We start from the raw sequence: 20,310 nt of genomic DNA, 5'->3' as shown, positions 1-20,310 counted from the left end.
TCCTCCCTGAGCATGCCGCTCCGGCTCTAATTCAGTGTGATTTAGGTAGTCCAAATGGAGAATCCTTGTACAACTTTTCCCTTTTTTAATATATTCTGGAGTCTACTTACGAAAGGATCAGAAGAACCTGGTGGTCTCTTTGTAAGAGTCTGTGCTAGTATGTGAGACAGGATCTGACTAGAATCCATCACTATAACACATAACATAAGCCACAATGTAAATCTTACAAAAAAATTGTTTAATTAAAATGCCTGCCCAACATCATTATGTGAAAGCCAGATTAACGGTACATGTTTATGTGCAGAATATAGAGCAGTAGAACTCTTCAAATGTTAGGGGTCCCCCAAGATAGATTCCATGCCCCTTAAAGATTTGCAGGTCAGTGGGCTGCATCACCAAACTAATGGGAAACTCAGTGCCACACCCAAGTCTCTTTCAGGCCCTCCCCACAGGGCACGGTTTATTAACGCCAATACAAAACAGGTGACATTAAAACGAAGCAGTTCCTCTGCCCATCCTGGGCTACATCTTCCAGAGGCTTTTCCCCTTGCCTCTCTCAGGGCTAATAGGAAGACATACCCTTCCCATCAGTCCCCCTACTTTAGAGTCTGCGGCAGGAGCCCATCTCCCTCCTGCACAGTACCTCTCAACTGAGCTCTCTCAGCCCTTTATACCTGACCCTTTCCCAGCTGGGTTTGATACTCAAACAGGGCTGGCTGTTCCCAGACTCCTGGCATGGAAAAGGGCAGACCACCCTGTTAAAATAGGCATGTGTGGAGGGACAGAAGGAGTTGCCACTACCCACAAATACAGCAATCTCTCACCGTTCTGCCACATTACTTCCCGTCCTCAGATCCCTGCATTGGCTTCCCTCTTGCCTGCAGCATCATCTTTCATGTCTTTATCCTTGTCTTCTGAGCACAACTCCACCCCACTTACGATATATATTTATTCGGGTTTCGTCCCACATCCCCCCTCATTCCCTAGGCTTCTTCTTAGCAGTTCTTGTCATTTTTACTTTGTCAGAATTGCACCATTTTCCCTGGTTTTTAAGGCCTCTTCATACTCCTCCTCTGTCCTTGGAGCAGCCTCTTGTTCCCCATACACCAGGAGCCCTCTCCTTCAACCAGAGTTTAAAACCCACTTCCTCAGCAAAGCTTCCTTCATTGCTGTCCTTACCAATGAAGTCTTTGCACCTCTTGTCCCGTGTATTGTCTTTGTGACTTGGAATGTCATCTTCTCGAGGGCAAGTTTGAGTTCTGACTCTCTATGAGTCTTGGACCTTTTCTGAGCAAGTTCCATTGCCAAATTCAAGGGACCAATGTCAAGTATGGGTGGTGACTTTCTCCTGGAATCTACTGTTTTTCAGATAAGTACTCTCACCCAAAGGCTATTGGGTAGATAGACTTTGGACCAAGCTGTAGGGCCCAGATCCTCAAAGGCATTTAGGCACCTAACTACCAGTGATTTAAAATGGGAGATAGGTGCCTAAATACCTTTGAGCATCTGGGCCTAGCTGACTTGTAAAGGCTGTGTCTAAACTACATCTCTTCACCAGCCTTGTAATAACCAGTTAGTTGCATGGTTGACCCTAGATGCGGCTGCTGCACATGTACAAAATAGTTAATAATAAATTGTAGTAGCTAAGGCCCAGATTTTAAAGGTATTTTGATATTGCTTCACTCAGCATTGCAATGCCTAACTGATTTAGTAGCCTAAATCTCATTTTCAACAGTGATTTAGGTACTTAATCTAAATCCCATCTACTGTCAGTGGAATTTTGGCTTCTAAGGGCCTAAATCCCTTTTGAAAATGAGATTTAGGCTTCTAAATCAGTTAGGCATTGCAATGCTGAGCACAGCAACAACTACATACCTTTAAAAATCTGGACCTAAGTGTATTTGACCCTTGTCAGATGGTTAGGATGGCACATGGTTTCCTCTGAAAGCAAGTTGTAAGGTTGTATTGCCACAGGGTAGGGACCCCCACTGTGTGCCTGTATAACCAGTTTGGCCAGTCCTTCTTCCTCCCAGAGTGCGTTACCCCACATGCTGCTGCTCTGCTTTCATGTCCTCCAAATACTCTATCCGCTGCTGAGGCAATATGGGATAGCTGCCCAGATTTTCCAGAAACACTCTGACACAAATACAGGCAGCAGAATAGGTGTGCACAGATGCATCCATTTGACTGTTAGTTGCGTTTTGAAAAAAGCTGCTGTGTGTGGACACAACTTGGCAATGTTTCTTGTAATTGGATCAGCTGTGTCATGAACTCTGTTGTTTTTGAAGCCTGGATGCGACCAAAGGGGAAAGGCAAAAGGCTTTTCACTCATCCTAACGTCTACTGTAGTTGCTTTTGTTGGAAGAATGTTATGTACAATAATGGAGGAAATTGCAATCAAATTATTTTTACATGGTGTCTTTACAAAGCTGCTTAGAGGACTGACAGCTGAAAGCATCTTTACACCTGCAAATTTTCCTTGTTCGGGTAGTATTTTAGCTCCAGACTTGGCTCAGTTCTACCTCTGCAATTTCTAGCTTGCATGAAACTATCATTCACCACTATTACAAATGACATAATCCCATTTAAATCTTCCATCAAGATTTTAATTAAAATCCCCATATAATACTACTGCTTGAAGGCTAGTTCAATTACAACCTTTCAATTGCAGAGTTGAGGGGAGCAGAGGGAATATTCAAGGGCTTTCTGATTCTCATAGACTCATTCTGCAACGATGAGTTTGATTCTGACAAATGCTCTTGGCACAGCTCTCTACTGGAACAAACCACAGGCCCCCTCAACCTCTTCTGTTCTCCTTCCTTACCAATTGACTTAACATGCCTTGGGGGCAGATCTTTTCAGCCAGGAGTCGCCTCTTTCCTTTTAAACAGCTGTGCAGACTCACAAGTTGTAAATAACAGAAAAGGTTCCACTGGAACATTATTTACAGGAGAAACACAAACACACAAGGATTTTTCATTTAAAAAAGAAGCTGATCAAAGACACAGCGTGAGAGCTGCTGCTCTGGCACAAGTACACTGGGTAAAATGGCCAGAGCAGCAAAAAAGGGGATTCTAAAAGCCCTGGATCCAATTGGAGAAAATTCCCCGGCATAGAAACCAATCAAGCAAGACAATTGCAGGCTGTTTTCCAACCCTGCTTCCCCCCGGCAAAGGCCTGGTGTAGGTGACTGTGCTGGGGATAGGAGGGGTGTGTCAGGGTTGGGCCACAGCACATAGCAGTGCTTTGATTCTGAGTGACAGTGCTGTGGGTAGGTACTATCGGCAGCCCAGCCCCCAAGGCTGTCTGCATTACAATGGAGATCACTCTGACCCCTGGAGCAGGGCACAAAGGTGGCTTTCCCCCACCGGTCCATGGGCTATGAGTTCTGTGGTGTACCCCATGTACAGCACAGAATCTCCCTTCTGATCTACAGAGAGTTTCTGCTACTATCATGACTAGACTAAAACAAAGTGGAGTTAAGAACTCTTTAGAAACTGTAGGCAATAACATAGATAATAATTAATATTTTCACTTACAGAGAACCTTTCATCGGAGTTTTGGAAACATTAATTAAAGCTTCACTCACTCCTTTGAGGTAGACAAATATTATCTCCATATTATTAATGGGCAAAATGAAGTAGAATTTGAGTGATTATCTCAAGGTCACACAGTGACAGGGCCAAGAATTAGAACTTAAGTGTCTTGCCTCTCAGCCCTTGTTCTTACCATACAGTCATATGCTTGTCAGTACAACAAACAGTTTGCCGGACTCTCATGCGGCCTCACTCATCTACTTTCCACAGAACTCCCTTTTACTTCCTGTTTTTACCCACTTCCCCGCCCATTTCACAACTTTGACTTTATAAAGTAAACAACCTTCCCAATGGGACATTTTACATGTGATGATAGCAACGGCCCCTCCTTGAATTCTGCGCTTGCTGAGAGCACTGGAATACTGAGCTTTAAATAATCATCCTCTTCACCCTTAATTTCTTGATAAACTCAGCAAAGACAATCATAGAAATCTGCACCTAGCTGAGCTTTAGCAAAGTAACCCCAGAAGATGATAATGTCATCAGACTATTTTTATAGAGAGCACCTATTAATTTTATCACAAGCGATTTGGAAATTGTCCCCAAACTACTTCAGTTGGGTGTTTTTTTAAGCAAAAGCTTTATTTTAAAAATTCCTTCTCTCCTAGGAGTTCCAAACACAGTTTTTTGCACCACATGTCATTTGCAAAATGTTACATTCCATTCCTTTTTAATTAGGCTGCCAGATGGATATCTGGTCTTGCGATACTGAAATATCAGTTTATCATACCTACTGTCAAACCACAATGCTACACTTTTTAATGCATTTTGGGCTAATAGTCTCCCCCTTCTAGCTAGGCTTTGTGCAAAGAGATTCTACAGCTGCTGAAGGGAAATTAATCCTCTGTGGCGAGCGTTAGACAAGTAGTCAAATGGAAAACACTATTATGCCCCTTTCTAGACCCACCACTTATCTCCCCTCCCCCCCCATTCCGCAAGAGGCAGTGGCTGATGGATCGTTACAGTAGCAGATCCGTTGGCCCTGCTGCTGCTCCTTCCCTGAACTACTCATGTCCTGGAAATGTGAAAAAGTCCAACACACCTTGGCTCTGCAACAAGACTATATATCCCTTAAATCTAGTCCCTGTGCAGCAGAACTGCACTACTTCTGTTGCTTCTGGAGCCCTCTGTGCCTGCCTGTGAAAAGCAAGATTTGCCTGTTACAACACATTTTGTTGTTGTATCTGTTTTAATGGGAAATATGTCATGGGTGAGAAGCCCCACAATTTTACTTATCTTTTCTTTCCCTGTGTAAATGTGACAGTATGGTTATCTGGCTACTCTGGTTTCTGAGTTAGAGGATTGTGAGTTCAAGTCCCACGCCAGGACTTCATCTGATACCCATTGCTAACACTGCAGCTTAGTGGTAGGCGGATGCTGTACTAGAAGAGGTAAGAAGCTAAAATACAGTCCCTTTTGCTCCTCTCTGGTGACTGTCCTTGTGGAAGTTATAGAACTAAGGTGCTTTCCAGAAGGGTAGGATAACCTCAGTGTCCTAGCTAGGATTGCCTCTCTCAATAACCATATTCCAGATGTATAAACTGTGGGTGAGTTACAATCGGGTTGTTGACCTGAATTTTATGGGTTAGTTGTTATGGCTTGCCACTGACCACATCCGACCAGAAGATTTATAGGTTCTTGTCCAATTCAGATGGCAGGGTCCAAGAACTCAGAGAGTTCTATATCAGGAGAGGACTCTCAGGGTGCTTGGCAAAACACTTACACTGAGGACAATACCAAACTGATAAAAACTTTATTGAGATTAACAAAAGAATAATAAATTCTATGAAACTTATAACTGCAAAACAGTAAAAGAATTCCAAAACTCCTAGTGGTAACATTCCTATTATAAGTACCTTAACCTAACATACTCACGCCCTTCCTTAAAGACCCGGTAATAAGAGGTGAAGGACCGACCATACTCCTGGCATGCCCAATAACATGATGGTGCTGGCTTCCCCAATATTTAGGAAAGTTGAGTAGTTATACTGTACTACACAAGCTGAGCTGATAGTGTGATAGTCTATAGCAGGGATTCTCAAACTGGGGGTCAGGATCCCTCAGGGGGTCGCGAGGTTATTATGTGGGAGGTCACAAACTGTCAGCCTCCACCCCAAACCTCGCTTTGCCTCCAGCATTTATAATGGTGTTAAATATATAAAAACATGATTTTAATTTATGGGGGGGGGGTCGCATTCAGAGGCTTGCTATGTGAAAAGGGTCACCAGTACAAAAGTTTGAGAACCACTGGTCTATAGAATATAGGAGAACAAAGAAAAGAAAGAGCTAAAAGCCCCCTTCTTACAAGGTATTTCATAGGATCCTGACACTATGTAATTCATGCCCAACCTACTATACCCAAATCTTATTTCCGTACCCTAAGAAATGTATGGGTACCTTATCCTATAGGTTAGTGGATTATGACACTTACTCTCTATATATTAATAAGGATTATCTCACTCCAAAAACTGCCACCCTAGGCTCTCTTGGCAACTTCCAGGTTTGTGTATACCCTGCAGTTACCAACTGGTTGCAGATGCCGGATAAACCTGCTCAGTGTTGTGTATAGTTGCTCCCTTTGGTTCCCCAAAGTTCAGGGACCATTTCTATCTGTGCCAAAGGTTACCAGCTTTTATGCTGACTTACTCTTAACTGATTATACTTTTAGCTATTTAGCGAATCTTACTGGATACAGGCCGGTAGGCTTCTTGCATTTCAGCAAAACTTATTCTATGTATAATTATTAGGAAACACATATCATATGCCTCAACACATCCTAAATTCATAGGAATTAATACTGATAAAATATAAGAATGAAATGGATTAATTCAGAAAGATAAACATATTATTTGATACGGCTGGCTGGATTAGTAGGATATAATAGCTAGCAAAATAATCCTGTGGGCTACAGGATGCACAGATGCTGCCGTCTTTATGTGTACAGCTGCTACACTGCTGTAATTTTGGAGCAGCAATGTGGATGATCCAATGGACAGAACATGGGCCTGGGAAGTAGGGATACCTGAGTTCTATTCTGACCTCTGATACTGACCCCATGTGACCTGCACAAATCACTTAAGCCTAAATTTTTAAAAGGGTCCACCAATTTTAGGCGCCTCAGCCTTTGGATGCCCAACGGGAGACACCTGCAGGGTGATTTTCAAAGGTGCTGAGTACCCACGCTCCGGTTGACTTCAATCTCTGCAGCAGCTCTGAAAATCAAGCCCTAACAGGTTCCAAGTTGGGGACCCAAAATTAGTGGACACTTGAAAATTGACACCTGAATTTCTCCTTGCCTTCTTTTCATCATCTGCAAAATTACTTACCTCAAAGGGGAGTTGTGAGGATTAATTAATGCTCATAAAGTGCTATATAAACATAAATGCTAAGTATTACTAGCTCATTAATTTATATAGCACTTCAAGATATCTTTGCTATGAGAGGCTGTACCCAAAGATATATAAACAACGTGTTCTTGTGGAGCTGGGGAGAATGAAAAATATCTTAATGATAACCTTGTAAAAGAGAAAAATTTAACTCAAAATATATTCAATTGAATCAAGTACACCCTTATTGTACATTAAAAATGTATATACATTAAAATGTATTATTTTAAAGGAGTCAATTAATATTCCAGCTGGGTTTGGGTAAGTTTAAAAGAAGATTACAGATGCCAGAGGACTGCAGTAAAAGAGATTTAAAGGTTTTCAAGTACTGTAAAAAAATGAGACTGTAATAAGTGACTAGTGGACCAGCTGGCCATTTTAATTAAAACTGGGCTGCTTATTGATCTATCTTACAGATTGTCCCCATTTACAACACTTCAGCAATCTTCCTTGCATCCATTTCAGAAAAAAAAAAATCACTTGTGATTGTGTGTGAAGAATGTAAAAGTTAAAGAATATAAAGGGTTTGTAATTTTATCTAATTGTCCGAAAATCCTGGGATTTTTCTGTTTGCTTTGTTTTTCGGTGTAAGCACTCTTGCACATCCGGCTATGAAAATTATGGAGAATAAACTGTGTAAATTGTAGCAGATGCTTCCTTAATTTAATCCATGAAATAATTCTGATGGGTTTTTATACATGTTTTAAATAATGTTTATTCTTTCAAATGTAGAAATTGCTTCTGAAGTTATTCTGATGTATATTAAATTATATCTATTTTTTAATTATATTACAGAAACTATTTCTGTTTTAGGAAGTGGCATCTTTTAGATTTTGGGGGTGAAATCTTGGCCCCATTGACATTAATGCCTAGCCATTGACTTCAATGGGATCAGGATTTCACCCACTACATTTTGTTTGACTATCTTCTACATCATTGTGAAAGCCAAACAACAAATAATAAATAACTAATAAACGGTTTACCTCGATACAGTGTTTTTCTTTCTGAAGGACTCAAGTGTTTTACAAATTATATACATAGTGGAATCACATGTCAACTCAGATTTGCTACAATTGATTTTAAACATTTCCTGAAATGCCGCAATTCAAACATAACAGCACAGAAGCTCTAAAAGTGAAATGATCAACAGCAATACAATTGATTTCATTGCCTTTTTTTCTAAACTGAGAAAAGCAAAAATTAAAAAAGTGCTACAAATGTGACAAGTAAATAGGATTTTTAAAATTTGTTCAGTTTTAATAATCTAAGATGTTTTAAGTGGCATAGGTAGAGAAATATGTCTGTTTACACTGATTATTTTTGAGTTGACATTGTGCTCTTTTGTGATTTGCAATCAAACCATTTCTTGGGTGAAGTACAAAAAAATAAAGGGACTACAGCATACTACACAAAAGTGGGGGTAGGTGACATCCGAGGGGCAAACATATTATTTTACAAAAATTGCTCTGAGATCTTTAATGTAGATATTATTCCCTTAAAAACAAAAACAAACAAACCCAAAAGCAGTTTATTATATTGTAATCTTTTCCACTCACAGTTAGACCCAAATCTTCCATGGTATTTAGGCACCTAACTCTCATTGATTTCAATGGACGTTGAAACTGCCTAAACAGTTTTCAGGATTTGAAGCTTAGTGCTTTCATTTTGTTTATACAGTACCTAACACGATGGAGCTCGGATTTGGAGTATGGTTTTACTGCAATCCTGTTACTATTACTATTCAATTTTTCTCTCTCAAAATCATGAAGAGCTGAATTCACCATACTGGGATTTGAATCTGTAATTGCAGAGCATAGCATTCCAAACCTGCACTTAATGTAAAACTGTATAGAGCAGGGATGGGTAATGGCAGTCTGGGGACCACAGCCAGATGATTTGGCCCATCAAAGTTAAGAAGATTTTAACCTTTGTTATTTTCATTTAGTAATCCCCTGCAAAAAAGGTTAGTGAAAGATTTATGTTTAAACTTTATTTTGATTTATTTAGGGTTTTTTTATATTTAAGAACACTTCAGTTTTTACAGCGTTAGTTGTATGTTAACATGCTGTGCTGTAGCAAACACTTCTGAGTTATGCAACATGTTGTCTCTAAAAATAAATAACATGGTCTAAAAGGGTCTGAATGGATTTTGTGGCCCTCTACTTCCTTACAGGGGCATTGCAGTAATGCAGACCAATTGTTCCATTTTATGAAATTTACTAGTTAATAAATAGATTGTGGGATTGCTGTTTGGTTCTTTTATTTGCAAACCAGCCCAGCTTCCTTCTGTCTCTTATAGAGAGAGGGGCTCTTTTTTACGCTTTTTGTTATATCTTTTTGTTCTTCATTTTAAAAAACCCTAAGAAATCCAATCCAAAAACGTTGAAAACAGAAAACTAAGGCTGCCAAAACATTCTGAGGCCAGAAAGTCTGCCCACCCAGCCTTAACTCTGCCCCTCTGATGCTCTCTTTCATTGCATGGTCCCATGGTGGGTCTTAAGGTGGTAATTTCTTGCAGGGCTTAGGAAAGCGGCTGCTCACCAGACATTGGGCTTGGGCCTGGGAGTCAGAGATGAGTGGAGCCATTCTCCGACTAGGGTGACCAGATGTCCCGATTTTATAGGGACAGTCCTGATATTTGGGGCTTTTTTTTATATGGGCTCCTATTACCCCCCCCCCTCCTGATTTTTCACACTTGCTATCTGGTCACCCTATCTCCGACCCGCAGAATCCCCGCCCCTTTTCCAGCCCCAAGTCCAGCCCACACCTGGGTGGCAGTGCATGGTGGCAGGTGGTGGCGCTGGCAGCCTGGGGCCACTCCCCGTGATTGGCTGGCACTTGGGGGCGCGGGTGCTGCACGGATGCTCCCCTGTCACTCTTGCTCTGATTGGCGGAGACTCGGAGTGATGGGCGTGGCTCCCTCCTTCGCAGGGTCTTGCTCTGGTAGCGGCTGGAGCTGGGGCGCGGCCGTGTCCTCTGTACGTCGCTGTGATTGGCCAGAGCTGGGACAGGGGCGTGGTTTCGCGGCTCCGCTCTCTGTGATTGGCGTGGGCGTGGCTTTGTGAGGCGGCTCCCGCTGTCGCCGGGCTCGGGGCGTTAAGGCCGCAGAAGCTGCTGGGCGGCGGTGAAGACAGGCAGGATGGTGGCGAGCGGAGAGCTGGCGTTGCTGCTGCTGATCCCGTTGCTGGCGCTCACCGGCCCCGCGGCCACGCTGGCCGGTTACATCGAGGTAAGGGCCGCAGGGAGCGGTGGGGGTTTCTGCGTGGGTGGGCCGGGGGGGCTCCCGCCGCAGAGCCCCCTCCCGCCTTGGCGCAGTGGCGGCGCCCGGCCTCCGCGGAGCCGCCGCAGAGGCCGCGTGAAAGGCACCGAGGGCGGGGTGGGAAGGGGGAATCACCAGCCCCCCGTCTGGCCCCCTCAGATTATCTGTTCTGACCCCCACTTTCCGACCTGGGGGCCATTTCCGAGGGGGGGGAGGAGAGACCCCCACTTTCCGACCGGGGGGGCATTTCCGAAGGGGGGGAGGAGAGACCCCCACTTTCCGACCGGGGGGCATTTCCGAAGGGGGGGGAGGAGAGACCCCCACTTTCTGACTGGGGGGCCATTTCCGAGGGGGGGAGGAGAGCCTTGCTCTCTGGGATCAAACACTGTCACTCGCTTTGCAGCCTATTTTCCCTCTTGATTCAGGCTCTAGAGCTTTGGGTGACTTTCCCCGCACCCCACCCACCAATGCCCAGCTCGGGGATAACAAATCAGGGTAAAACGGGACTGGAAAAGGAAGTTACCCCATCGCCCTCTTGGTGATTGAAGTCCTCTGGGGGCGGGGGGCGTCGGGGTGTAGCTGGTGTCACGTTCTTCACATATAGGAGCTGAACTTGAAACGGCAAGTCTCGCAGCCTGATTTGTTTCTGATAATTTTGTTCGCCTGGATTGTGTTACGTTTGTAATGCCTTAGTGTCTCGGGCCATAGCATGGAAATGCTGGCATACCAGCGGGCATGTTTGGCTTGTGTTTGCCCATTTGTTATAGCTGTCCAGTATCAACGGGGTATAATTGCTTTCCTAATTCAGTGGTCTGCAAATTGAGCTTAAGGAAAAGGTGTCATCAGTGTCCTTCTGTTTTTTACATGTACCAAAAGAATCTAATGCTATCCAAGGGCAGCACTTTTGTAACAGAAAGCGATGAAATATTCATTGGCCAGCAGATCTAGGTAGGAGATGGTTCAGGAAAGGTGGTATCAGTTCTGTAGAAAGAGGACATTTCGCCATCTTAACATGTTGTTTCTAAAGCAGCAACAGCAATTTCTGATCTGAAAGGATAAGTGTAGCGGAATTTCCTTTTGCCTGTGAAGACAATTTAGGATTCCTGGAATATATAAAGCGTTTTTTTTTGTTTTGTTTTTTTCCCTGCGTCGAAAGAACTGATGCTGTGGTCTTGAGTTGGACAGGTTCATGCAAATCTGTCCTGGGATAGGAGGAAACAAATTCTTATTTTCATTTTGTGTCAACAATAATGCTGCAGCATTAGGCTGGGAATGTCTTTTCCTGTCTGGTTTCAGATTTCAGGGTTAACTAGCTGAATCCCTCTGTGGTACCTTTTTCGTCTAACACTTCCCCCCCCCCCCCCCCTCCCCATGAGAACTGACCTCTGCATTCTTGGCAGGGTAACAAGAAATGTGAGTTTCTCAGATTCGTCTAGAAGCTTAGGCTATTAGAGGGCAACTTCATAGGGAAAAGCCTCAGTTAAATGCATCCATTTGGCCAAGGCTTCATTATCCTCTTAATAGATTCTGAATAAATCTTCAATTTTAAAATATCCATTGTATTGTCTTTCAGATTAAAGCTTTATCCAAGTGCAGTGGGTTTGCATCTGATGACTAGGAAATATTTAAATGTCTTTTTTCCCCAAATTGGGAAGAATAAAATAAAAAGTGTTAAGGCTCCCTTCCTTGAAGTCCTTAAACAACAAACTTCTCTAAGTTAACTAGTTACAGGACATGGCAGATAGGAAGATCTCACGGTAGTTTAGGACTCCATTTTCAACATAATCTGTCTACCAGGGTGAACTCTCACAATAGGTAGTTAAGCACATGCTGATCATCCAATACAAAGGTTCTAATTTCATAATACATACATTAAATTGCTACATCCATCTTGCATTGATAGTGTTTTAGAGCGGGACAGACATGTTGTGGATATTTATGAATGGCCTGATTTGACACCTTAGTTTTCTGTAAGACTGTAGCAGCTTTGATTAAGCAGAACGGCTACAGCAGCACTGAACTAAAATCTGAAGCCCCGAGATTTCTGTAATTACCAACTAGCAAGAACATTTCTTTAAAGGTTCCTCATAGATGTTCTGTTGAACTAATATAGTCAGTGATTTTTTCCCCCCCTTCCTGTGCAACTATCACTTAGAGAATGGCATTTCACCTGTTTATTTTGCATGCGTTATGGTTCTCTGTCAAAAATTACTACAGGTCTGATGTATCCTGGTGGTAAGCTGATGACAGGACATGATCCTGAAAAATCTGCCTTGGTGGTGTTTTGCCAGGGAGATAACTAAGGCTGGGCCTGAGGAATTCTAGCTAAAGCCCAGATCAGATTACTTGGCACTGACCTGCCAGTGAAGAGCCTTTAGTATTTCTCTGAGATAGTTGGCTTAATCTCCTGCACCTGTTAAAACCTCTGCCAACTTTGTAGGCCACTTCCTCTGTCATATCCTAGACAAGTTCAGCTGCTTATACCCATCCCTTGTGAAAGATTTGCTTATGAGCTTGCACTACATGTGGGGCGTGCCAACTGCTTTGTTTGAAAGCAAAAATAGCTTTAATTTTATTTCAAGGCTTTGTTTACACTAGAAAAATTAGGACATGAGATTAGTGTGGTATGAAGGGTGGAGGCTGTAGCTTATGCGTATTTACCACTGTTGTTTAAACCTGCCCTCAGTAGGGTTAAACAACTCAGTTTGAATCCATTTGATACTCCAGCCTCTACTGTTGTGATTACCTGTGGAGAATTGCAGCTGTGAAATGTTAGTGTAGACAAGAATTAAAACTGTTGTGAGTTGAGTTCACCACCAATCTATATTTTTATATTGTGTTCAATGCTGTAGTATGGGTGCCAGGTCATTTCCTAGAATTTGCAGAATATCATGGTTTTGATAATTTTAAATTATACACTTGTTACTTGCAGTAGGAAAATGCATGACTGTGTGTGCTTTGCTTTGGCATGTTCCCATTCGGTGGATTTTCTATCACTTCAATATCTCAGATGCCTGTCTTATGTATGTCCAGTAATCTGCAAACAACTTGTTTTTCCTTTCCTTATTTCAGTGTGTGTGTTTTGTTGGAAAATATCTGTACATGAAACTTCATATTGGACAGTGCATTCTGCAAAGACCTGTCATTGGTGACAGTCAGACTTTCTCCCCTGAGCCCTGTCATGTGTTGATGAAAGATGTAGCTTGGACAAGGTCCCTTCCAAAAAAATTGGAATATGAACACCCAGCAGAAGAGCTGGTCCATTGATTGTGGCAACTATCTAATGGTGGTTTCTCTTGCATAGTGGTGTGTGTTCAGATGACTTAAATTATTTGAACTTCTGCTTCCTGCCTCTTGTTTGCGAAGTTGGCTAGGAGAGCTTCAAAAAGACACTGGATGTCAAGCTTAAAAATCATTGTAACTCAGTCTTTATTCCAACTATCAACTCCTTCATTTCTATTCTCAAGCCCTTTAAAGACATTAAGTTTCTGCTTTATTCGCTTGACCTTTTATGTAATTGAGTCTGAAGTAATACAAACGTAACAAGATTTTAAAAATGAGATTTATTTTTAATGGCCTTTTTATATAGCTATTGTGAATGGCATGGCCCATAGATAAGCAATCTTGAACAACAACTAGGGTTTTGGGTGAGGTATAAACCAGATCACCTTGAGGCATAATTGTTTAGTCAATGTTGTTGTTTTTTTGGTACACTTGGGCATTTTCAAATATAGATGTCTTGTACCATTGCTGCCAGCCTCGGTGACTTGTTCTTTTGACTCAGCAGATGACCACTTGGGGAAATTACCACTCCCACATTACAGTTCCAAGAAATCAGTTCTGTAAAATTTCAGTTCCCAAAATTTAATAGCCACATTGTTAGAACTGGAAGCAAGCTAGCTTCGTAGTTAAGTTTCATGCTGCATTTTATCACAGTCTCCATATGTAAACAATATGAGCATATCTAAAGACTTTCTCAAGTCTTAGAGGTAAGGTCCCTCTGATATGTATTTAGATGTAAGGAAGAAAGACAAATAGAAAACATGCATAAGGTAGTACCGGGAGGTGCTGCTGTTCTTATTGCAAGTTATAATGACGGAGAGAGGTAAACCCCATTATTTGGAGAATGTTTTCAGCTTTTCTGGAATTTAAGGTGTAGAGGTTGCTTGCCTGTAGTTGTTTTGAAACATTATTTCCTGTTTGTGTAAAAAGAAAAAAAAAATGTAATCATTGTCTTCACACATTTGATGTGTAATCTTGTAGGAGATGGATTTATTCACTTTTTAAAAATACATATTGTAATAGTAATGCTTAATTCCTTACCCCTAAACATAGAAGTAACAGGGCCAAAGCATCTATTGCTGTATATTGCCCCTTTGTCCCCCTCAACACCCAGTAGTCCAAGGAAAGTTTAGTATCTTAATCTTTTACTCTTGTAAACCTGTCTAATGTAATCTATATGCAGAGTTCTGTATAAGGTTTATGGGCTAAGTATCTTACAGGCAGAACTTATTTTGCCTGCAGCATCTTCAACAAATGTTTTATTAAAGGTTCAGACTTTGATCCTAGATTCATGTAACTTGCAAATGCAAAATGAGCATAACACTTTGCAGTTTCACATCAATTATACAAAAACTGAGCCATTAACTCTAATGCTAGATTGCAACACTTTAAACTAACCTCATCACTAACTGCTAAACACTCTGAACACTAAAGTAGTCTTTGGCCTGTTCGCCTTCAGTCTTCATTTGTGAGGGAAAACTCACTTTTACTAAAGATTTTAATTAATACTCTCGAGACGAAAGCATGGCATTTAATCTACAATGATATATAGCTCATAGTTGGGATGCTTCAGACACCTGTAGTGTTCTATCCATTATTCTGGTAGTTTCACACCTAGTTCTGTAGCTGAAGGATCCTGAGTTGTTTCTTCCTGAAATACATGTTGTTGTTGAATTTCCGTGTATGTATGTGATCACTCATTTATCAGCCAGTAGTGACAAATTGATTGTCGGCAAAGCATGAATGTTATAATTGGATTATCTTGGAGGGATACTGTCAACTTGATATCTAGTTGTGGGGTAGCCATGTTAGTCTCTCTCCCAGGATACGAGAGGGACAGGGTGGGTGAGGTAATATCTTTTCTTGGACCAACTTCTGTTGTGGGGGGGAGGAGGAGGGAGAGACAAGCTTTTGAGCTTACACTGAGCTTGTCTTCAGGAGAAGAAGAGCTCAGTGTAATCTTGAAAGTTTTTTGGGGGGGGGTGTCTCCCCCCAGAGTCTCCCTGTTAATTGTCTTGATTTTTGCAGTCAGGTTTCTTTTCAAAAGGAATTTCCCCATTGCTATGAAAGTCCCAGTTAGTCAGGGAAAATAGCTAAAAGTAAAAATCATGAAGTAAAACTGAAAATGAGAAATAATTATTTTCACTGACTGTGATTGTTATCAAATAGTAAGGGGGGGAAGACGCAAGAAGGTGTCCATTCCAAGTGTCCCTTTAATAATGGACTAAAGGGGGCTTGTAGTGGGACGGACACTTGCAGTTCTTCCTACAGTGCAAGGGACCTGAATGTTCTTCATTGAGTTAGGGCTTGTCTAAACTAGGATATAAGGGGTATTTTAAAAAGAGATTTGTACTTTCTCACAAAGGTAAAGGTGAACTCCAAATAAAATGTCTTAATGGACTTTAACCCTAACAAATTTTAAAAATACTTTTTATGACTAACCAAGCTGTTAGAGGTAGAAAAGATTTTAAGCTCAGTCAATCTCTCCTTGGTTTGTTTTCTAGTGGGATATCTACTGTGCCTCTGTCTTAAGTGAAAGGGTTTTCATTACTTCCAAGAGAATCTGGATCTGTCAGACAGTTTTCTGGTATTCTACCCTTTTTTTAAATTTCAGTTGATCGCACATTGCCACTCCTACGAGCTTTAAAAATATTTAATTTACTGCTCCATGCAAGTATAACATGAAACCTAAGTGCTTGATACCCTCTAAACATTTAAGTTTGTAAGTATCATTACTTATGCAGTAAGTGTTTGTGTGTAGGATCAGGCCCTAAACGACTAATTCCTGTTGTGAGACTTAAGTAGTGTCTGCCATGGGACTGCATAATAGGCTATTTTCCTACTGAATGAATATGGTTTATATACCTAACTATTCAAGTGGTTCAGCTGTAGTCCAACCTCACACAGGTACTGTGAAAATCTTTTTTTCAAAAGAAACTAGGCTGAAGTCATTTTAACTTCATTGTCTAGCTTCCTGTAGCTGCTATAAAATGGCAGCTTAGCTAGTTGAGCTAATGTTTGAGTTCAAAGAACTCAGACCTTCAGAATTGCGTTCCAAAAGAAAGTGTTAAGTTTTGACTTTAGCTGGGTGACCAAAATACTGATGGTTCTGCAAGTGAAGCTAAATTAACTTCGGTAGCGGCAAAAAATACTCTAGAGTAGAGGGTTTTATGTAATCAGGTATCAACCTGATCAGAAACTTGTGCAATTAAGTTGCTTAACAGCACTTCATTTTCAGGCATTACAGTGGACCTTTTAGATCTGTTTAGTTGGAGGAAAAATAAACACCCATTTGGAGAGGCGGGCCTGTATATGCTTTCTGTGTAAAAGGCATAGTTGCACCATTTGCCAGTCAAGCACATTACTTGCAATCAATTTTCATGCTGTTATCAGTGGTAAAATATTTTTATTTAAGCTAAAGTAACTCAAACAGGAGTTCTCTCTCTTTTGGTTTACTCATCTGTATGCTGCTTGTTTATACTTAGGTGCAAAAGTTAAAATGTTATGAAATACAGCACCTGAACACTGGGGCAACATACTTCCCTTTTCATCTCTGGTGATTAATACAGGAAATTCAACAGCATTGTGCGACTCTAACTTACTTGCCTTGAGGAAGACAAGTGACCTTGCAACTTCTCTTGTAGTTGAACCTACTCCTACATGTTGCCTGTAAGACAGAAGCCAAGCATAGTACCTTGGCTGAAGGTGAATTTCTTTTGCCCATCCCAGGAGTGAGATCAGATAATACAATATATGGAGATATACCTATCTCATAGAACTGGAAGGGACCTTGAAAGGTCATCAAGTCCAGTCCCCTGCCTTCAGTAGGAGGACCAATTTTTTTTGCTACAGATCCCTAAATGGCCCCCTCAAGGATTGAGTTTACAACCCTGGGTTTAGTAGGCCAATGCTCAAAGCACTGAGCTATCCCTTCCTCATCTCTGCTGGCAAAGTAGCAAAAATAGACTACTTAGAACTTTTTTTATTCAGCTACCAGGAACTGGTTGTGTTGACTACAAGTGTAACTGCCTTACAGTTTGAATACAAATTTTCCTTAAAATCCTCTTCTATTAGAAGTCAGAAAGTTTTGAAATAACATCTTTTGGGTGGGAGCATGAAAAAAGAAATATTCACAGTTGTAGTCTTAGTTTTGGAGACTGCTGCAAAATCTAACATATAGATGAAAAATGAAAGCAAAGTAAGCCTGTTTGAACAACTAGTAAAACTTGCAAAGGTTCAAAGACTGGATAGAAAATTATCTACAAACTGCTACTACAGCATGTTAGTCATTCAGTGTTAAACAAGTGATGTGATAAGATTTTTGTTGGCTCATGGAGGGCAGGTCTGGAGTAGATAGCTGTGCAGTATATGAACTGAGCATAAAACAGGAGATAAGTGTACAAAATATTTGGTAACTCTGCATTTCATAACTTGTGGTCAGATGGCCTCTTCCTTGTTTGGTTCTAGATTGAAACGTGATTGTTGAAAGGCAGTTCAATACAACTCCCTGCCCTGTGTATTAATGACTGGAAAAAAGGGATTGAAAAAATAATCTGATTAAATAAAATGCAATGCCACGGTAGCAGTAAAAAATAGGAGGGGGGAGTGTTTGAAGAAATCAGTTTCCTTGATCATAAAAGTGCTTATTTCTTATGAATAAAGCTACATTTATGTCATGGAAGTCACAGAATGTGTCTCATTTTCTCTTTGGGTGAAATGATCACCCCACAGCTTCCAGCTGCAGTGGGCGGAGGGGGAACTATGGAGCCACAGCAGTAGATGTCAGACAGGTCATGGCTTCTGTGAATTTTTGTTTATTGCCCGTGACCTATCCCTGACTTTTTTACTAAAAAACTGACACAATCTTAGCCTTGCTAGTGAATAAGTGGACACTTATGAGACACCTTCACTTTCTGAGTTTTCATTTTATAGTCTGCTACAAACTAACTTATTCCTGCTGACCTCTGGGATTCTGGTAGCTCCTTGCTGACAGGAGCTTTAGGATTCATCTGTGCCCAGTTACAATGCCAAGGGCATGTCTGCACTGGCAGAGTTACAGTGCCTGCAGTTATAGTGCCACTCAGAGTGCTGAAGGGAAACGACTGTTGTGTGTTCACACTGTCAGCTGCCTGCGTTTTAGCATGTTCCCACTTGCAGCAGTATTCAGAGCGGTGCACTCTGAGCAGCTATCCCACAGAGCATCTCTTCCGCTTCTGCCACTAAGAGTTATGGGAAGGCGGGGGGGGGCCACGGGGCATCCTGGGTCCTGTCTCAATGCCCTGTGATGCATTGCTTCACATCCCAGCAGCCCCTGTGCTTCCATCCACATTTGGTGCCATTTTTCAACAGTTTGTGTACTGTACGCTCTGCTCTGCCTCTTCGGTCTGCAGGAATGGATCCTGCACTGTTGGCCAATATGCTGCTCGCTCTGTTGCTAGTGGCAGTGGAGTTATTCCTTAAACTACAAAGGCAAGAGCAGTTCGACGTTGATCTTGCCACACATAGTAGCTATGACCGGAGATTGCTTGTGGCATTCACGGAGGTGCTGACCACTGTGGAACGCTGCTTTGGGGTTTGGGAAACAAGCACCGAGTGGTGGGATCACATGGTGATGCCTGTCTAGGATGACGAGCAGTGACTGCAAAACTTCTTGATGAGGAAAGCCATGAGCTCAACCCAGCCGTGTGGCACAAGGGCACGAGAATCAGAGCTCCTGCGCCATTGGCGAAGTGCGTGGTGATTACACTGTGGAAGCTGGCAACTCCAGACTGCTCCCAATCTGTCGCTAACCAGTTGGAGTTGACCATTGGACTCGAGTTGATGGAAGTGTGCAGGGCCATTAATCGCATCCTGCTCCAAAAGACCGTGACTCTGGGCAATGTGCATGACATTGTGGATGGCTTTGCACAAATGGGCTTCCCTAACTGGAGAGGGGCGATAGATGGCATACACATTCCAATTCTGGCACCAGACCACCTAGCCACTGAGTACGTTAATTGGCAGGGGTATTTCTGTATGGTTCTCAGGCCGGTCTGGAAAGGTGCATGACACATGCATCTTTGTGAACACTGGCCTGTTCAAGACGCTGCAAGCAGGGACCTTCTTCCCAGAAGATCACAGTGTAGGGGAAATCAAAATGCCCATTGTGATACTGGGGGAACCCTCCCTACTCCTTAATGCCGTGGCTTATGAAGCCATACACTGAGCACCTTGAGAGCAGCAAGGAGCGGTTCAACAACCGGCTAAGCAAGTGCAGAATGACTGTTGAGTGTGCTTGTGGACGTTTAAAAGATCTGCTGGCGCTGCCTATAAGGGAGGCTGGACTTGGCCAATGACGATATTTCTATACTCATAGCTGCATGCTGTATGCTCCATAGTATTTGTGAAGGAAAGGATGAAAGCTGCTTGGTTTGCAGTGCTCGTAGCGCCTGGAGCGTGTCCACTTGACACTCTATAACATTTAAGAGCCGCTCCGTGGCTTCATTCTGGCACGTCGCGTTCTCCTTTTGGTCCCTCTTCTCGCTGTCCTGCCACTCCTTCAATTCTTGTTTTTCAGCCGTGGAGCACAGCATGCATGACATGACGTGTAAAGTCCTCCTTAGTTCTTCGTGGCCACTTCCTAATTCTGCGCAGCCGTTCAGCCGGCGATAACAAAGAGGGAGGCTGGGCTCCCAAGGTCACCTCTGCAACATTTTACAGAAGCAGTGTTGTTTGCAACAGAGAGATCACTGATTCAGTGCTTCTAAAACACAGCCACTACTCACATACCACAAGATGGCCAGTTGCT

The 20,310-nt window shown here is 42.2% G+C and overlaps 1 protein-coding gene across 8 annotated transcripts in view; it reads left to right on the top strand.

The window, feature by feature from the left end:
* The first annotated feature begins 9,912 nt into the window (after positions 1-9,912).
* The window catches only part of APLP2 (amyloid beta precursor like protein 2), a 72,601-nt gene continuing 62,203 nt past the window's right edge, over positions 9,913-20,310 (top strand). For 6 of the 8 annotated variants that reach the window (XM_065568959.1, XM_005308590.5, XM_005308591.4 and 3 more), the window contains exon 1: positions 10,026-10,211. In XM_065568959.1, coding sequence (XP_065425031.1) covers positions 10,122-10,211 — 90 coding nt within the window. In that variant the 5' untranslated portion in view covers positions 10,026-10,121. Of the gene's footprint in view, positions 10,212-20,310 lie in introns of all 8 variants that reach the window. The other 2 variants (XM_005308588.5, XM_005308587.5) reach the window with 2 other exon arrangements.

The sequence above is a fragment of the Chrysemys picta genome, chromosome 16, assembly GCF_011386835.1.
Source record: "Chrysemys picta bellii isolate R12L10 chromosome 16, ASM1138683v2, whole genome shotgun sequence".
Taxonomy (NCBI): domain Eukaryota; kingdom Metazoa; phylum Chordata; order Testudines; family Emydidae; genus Chrysemys; species Chrysemys picta.
Note: the sequence above shows the minus strand (reverse complement) of the source record. Positions and strands in the feature narration are given on the sequence as shown.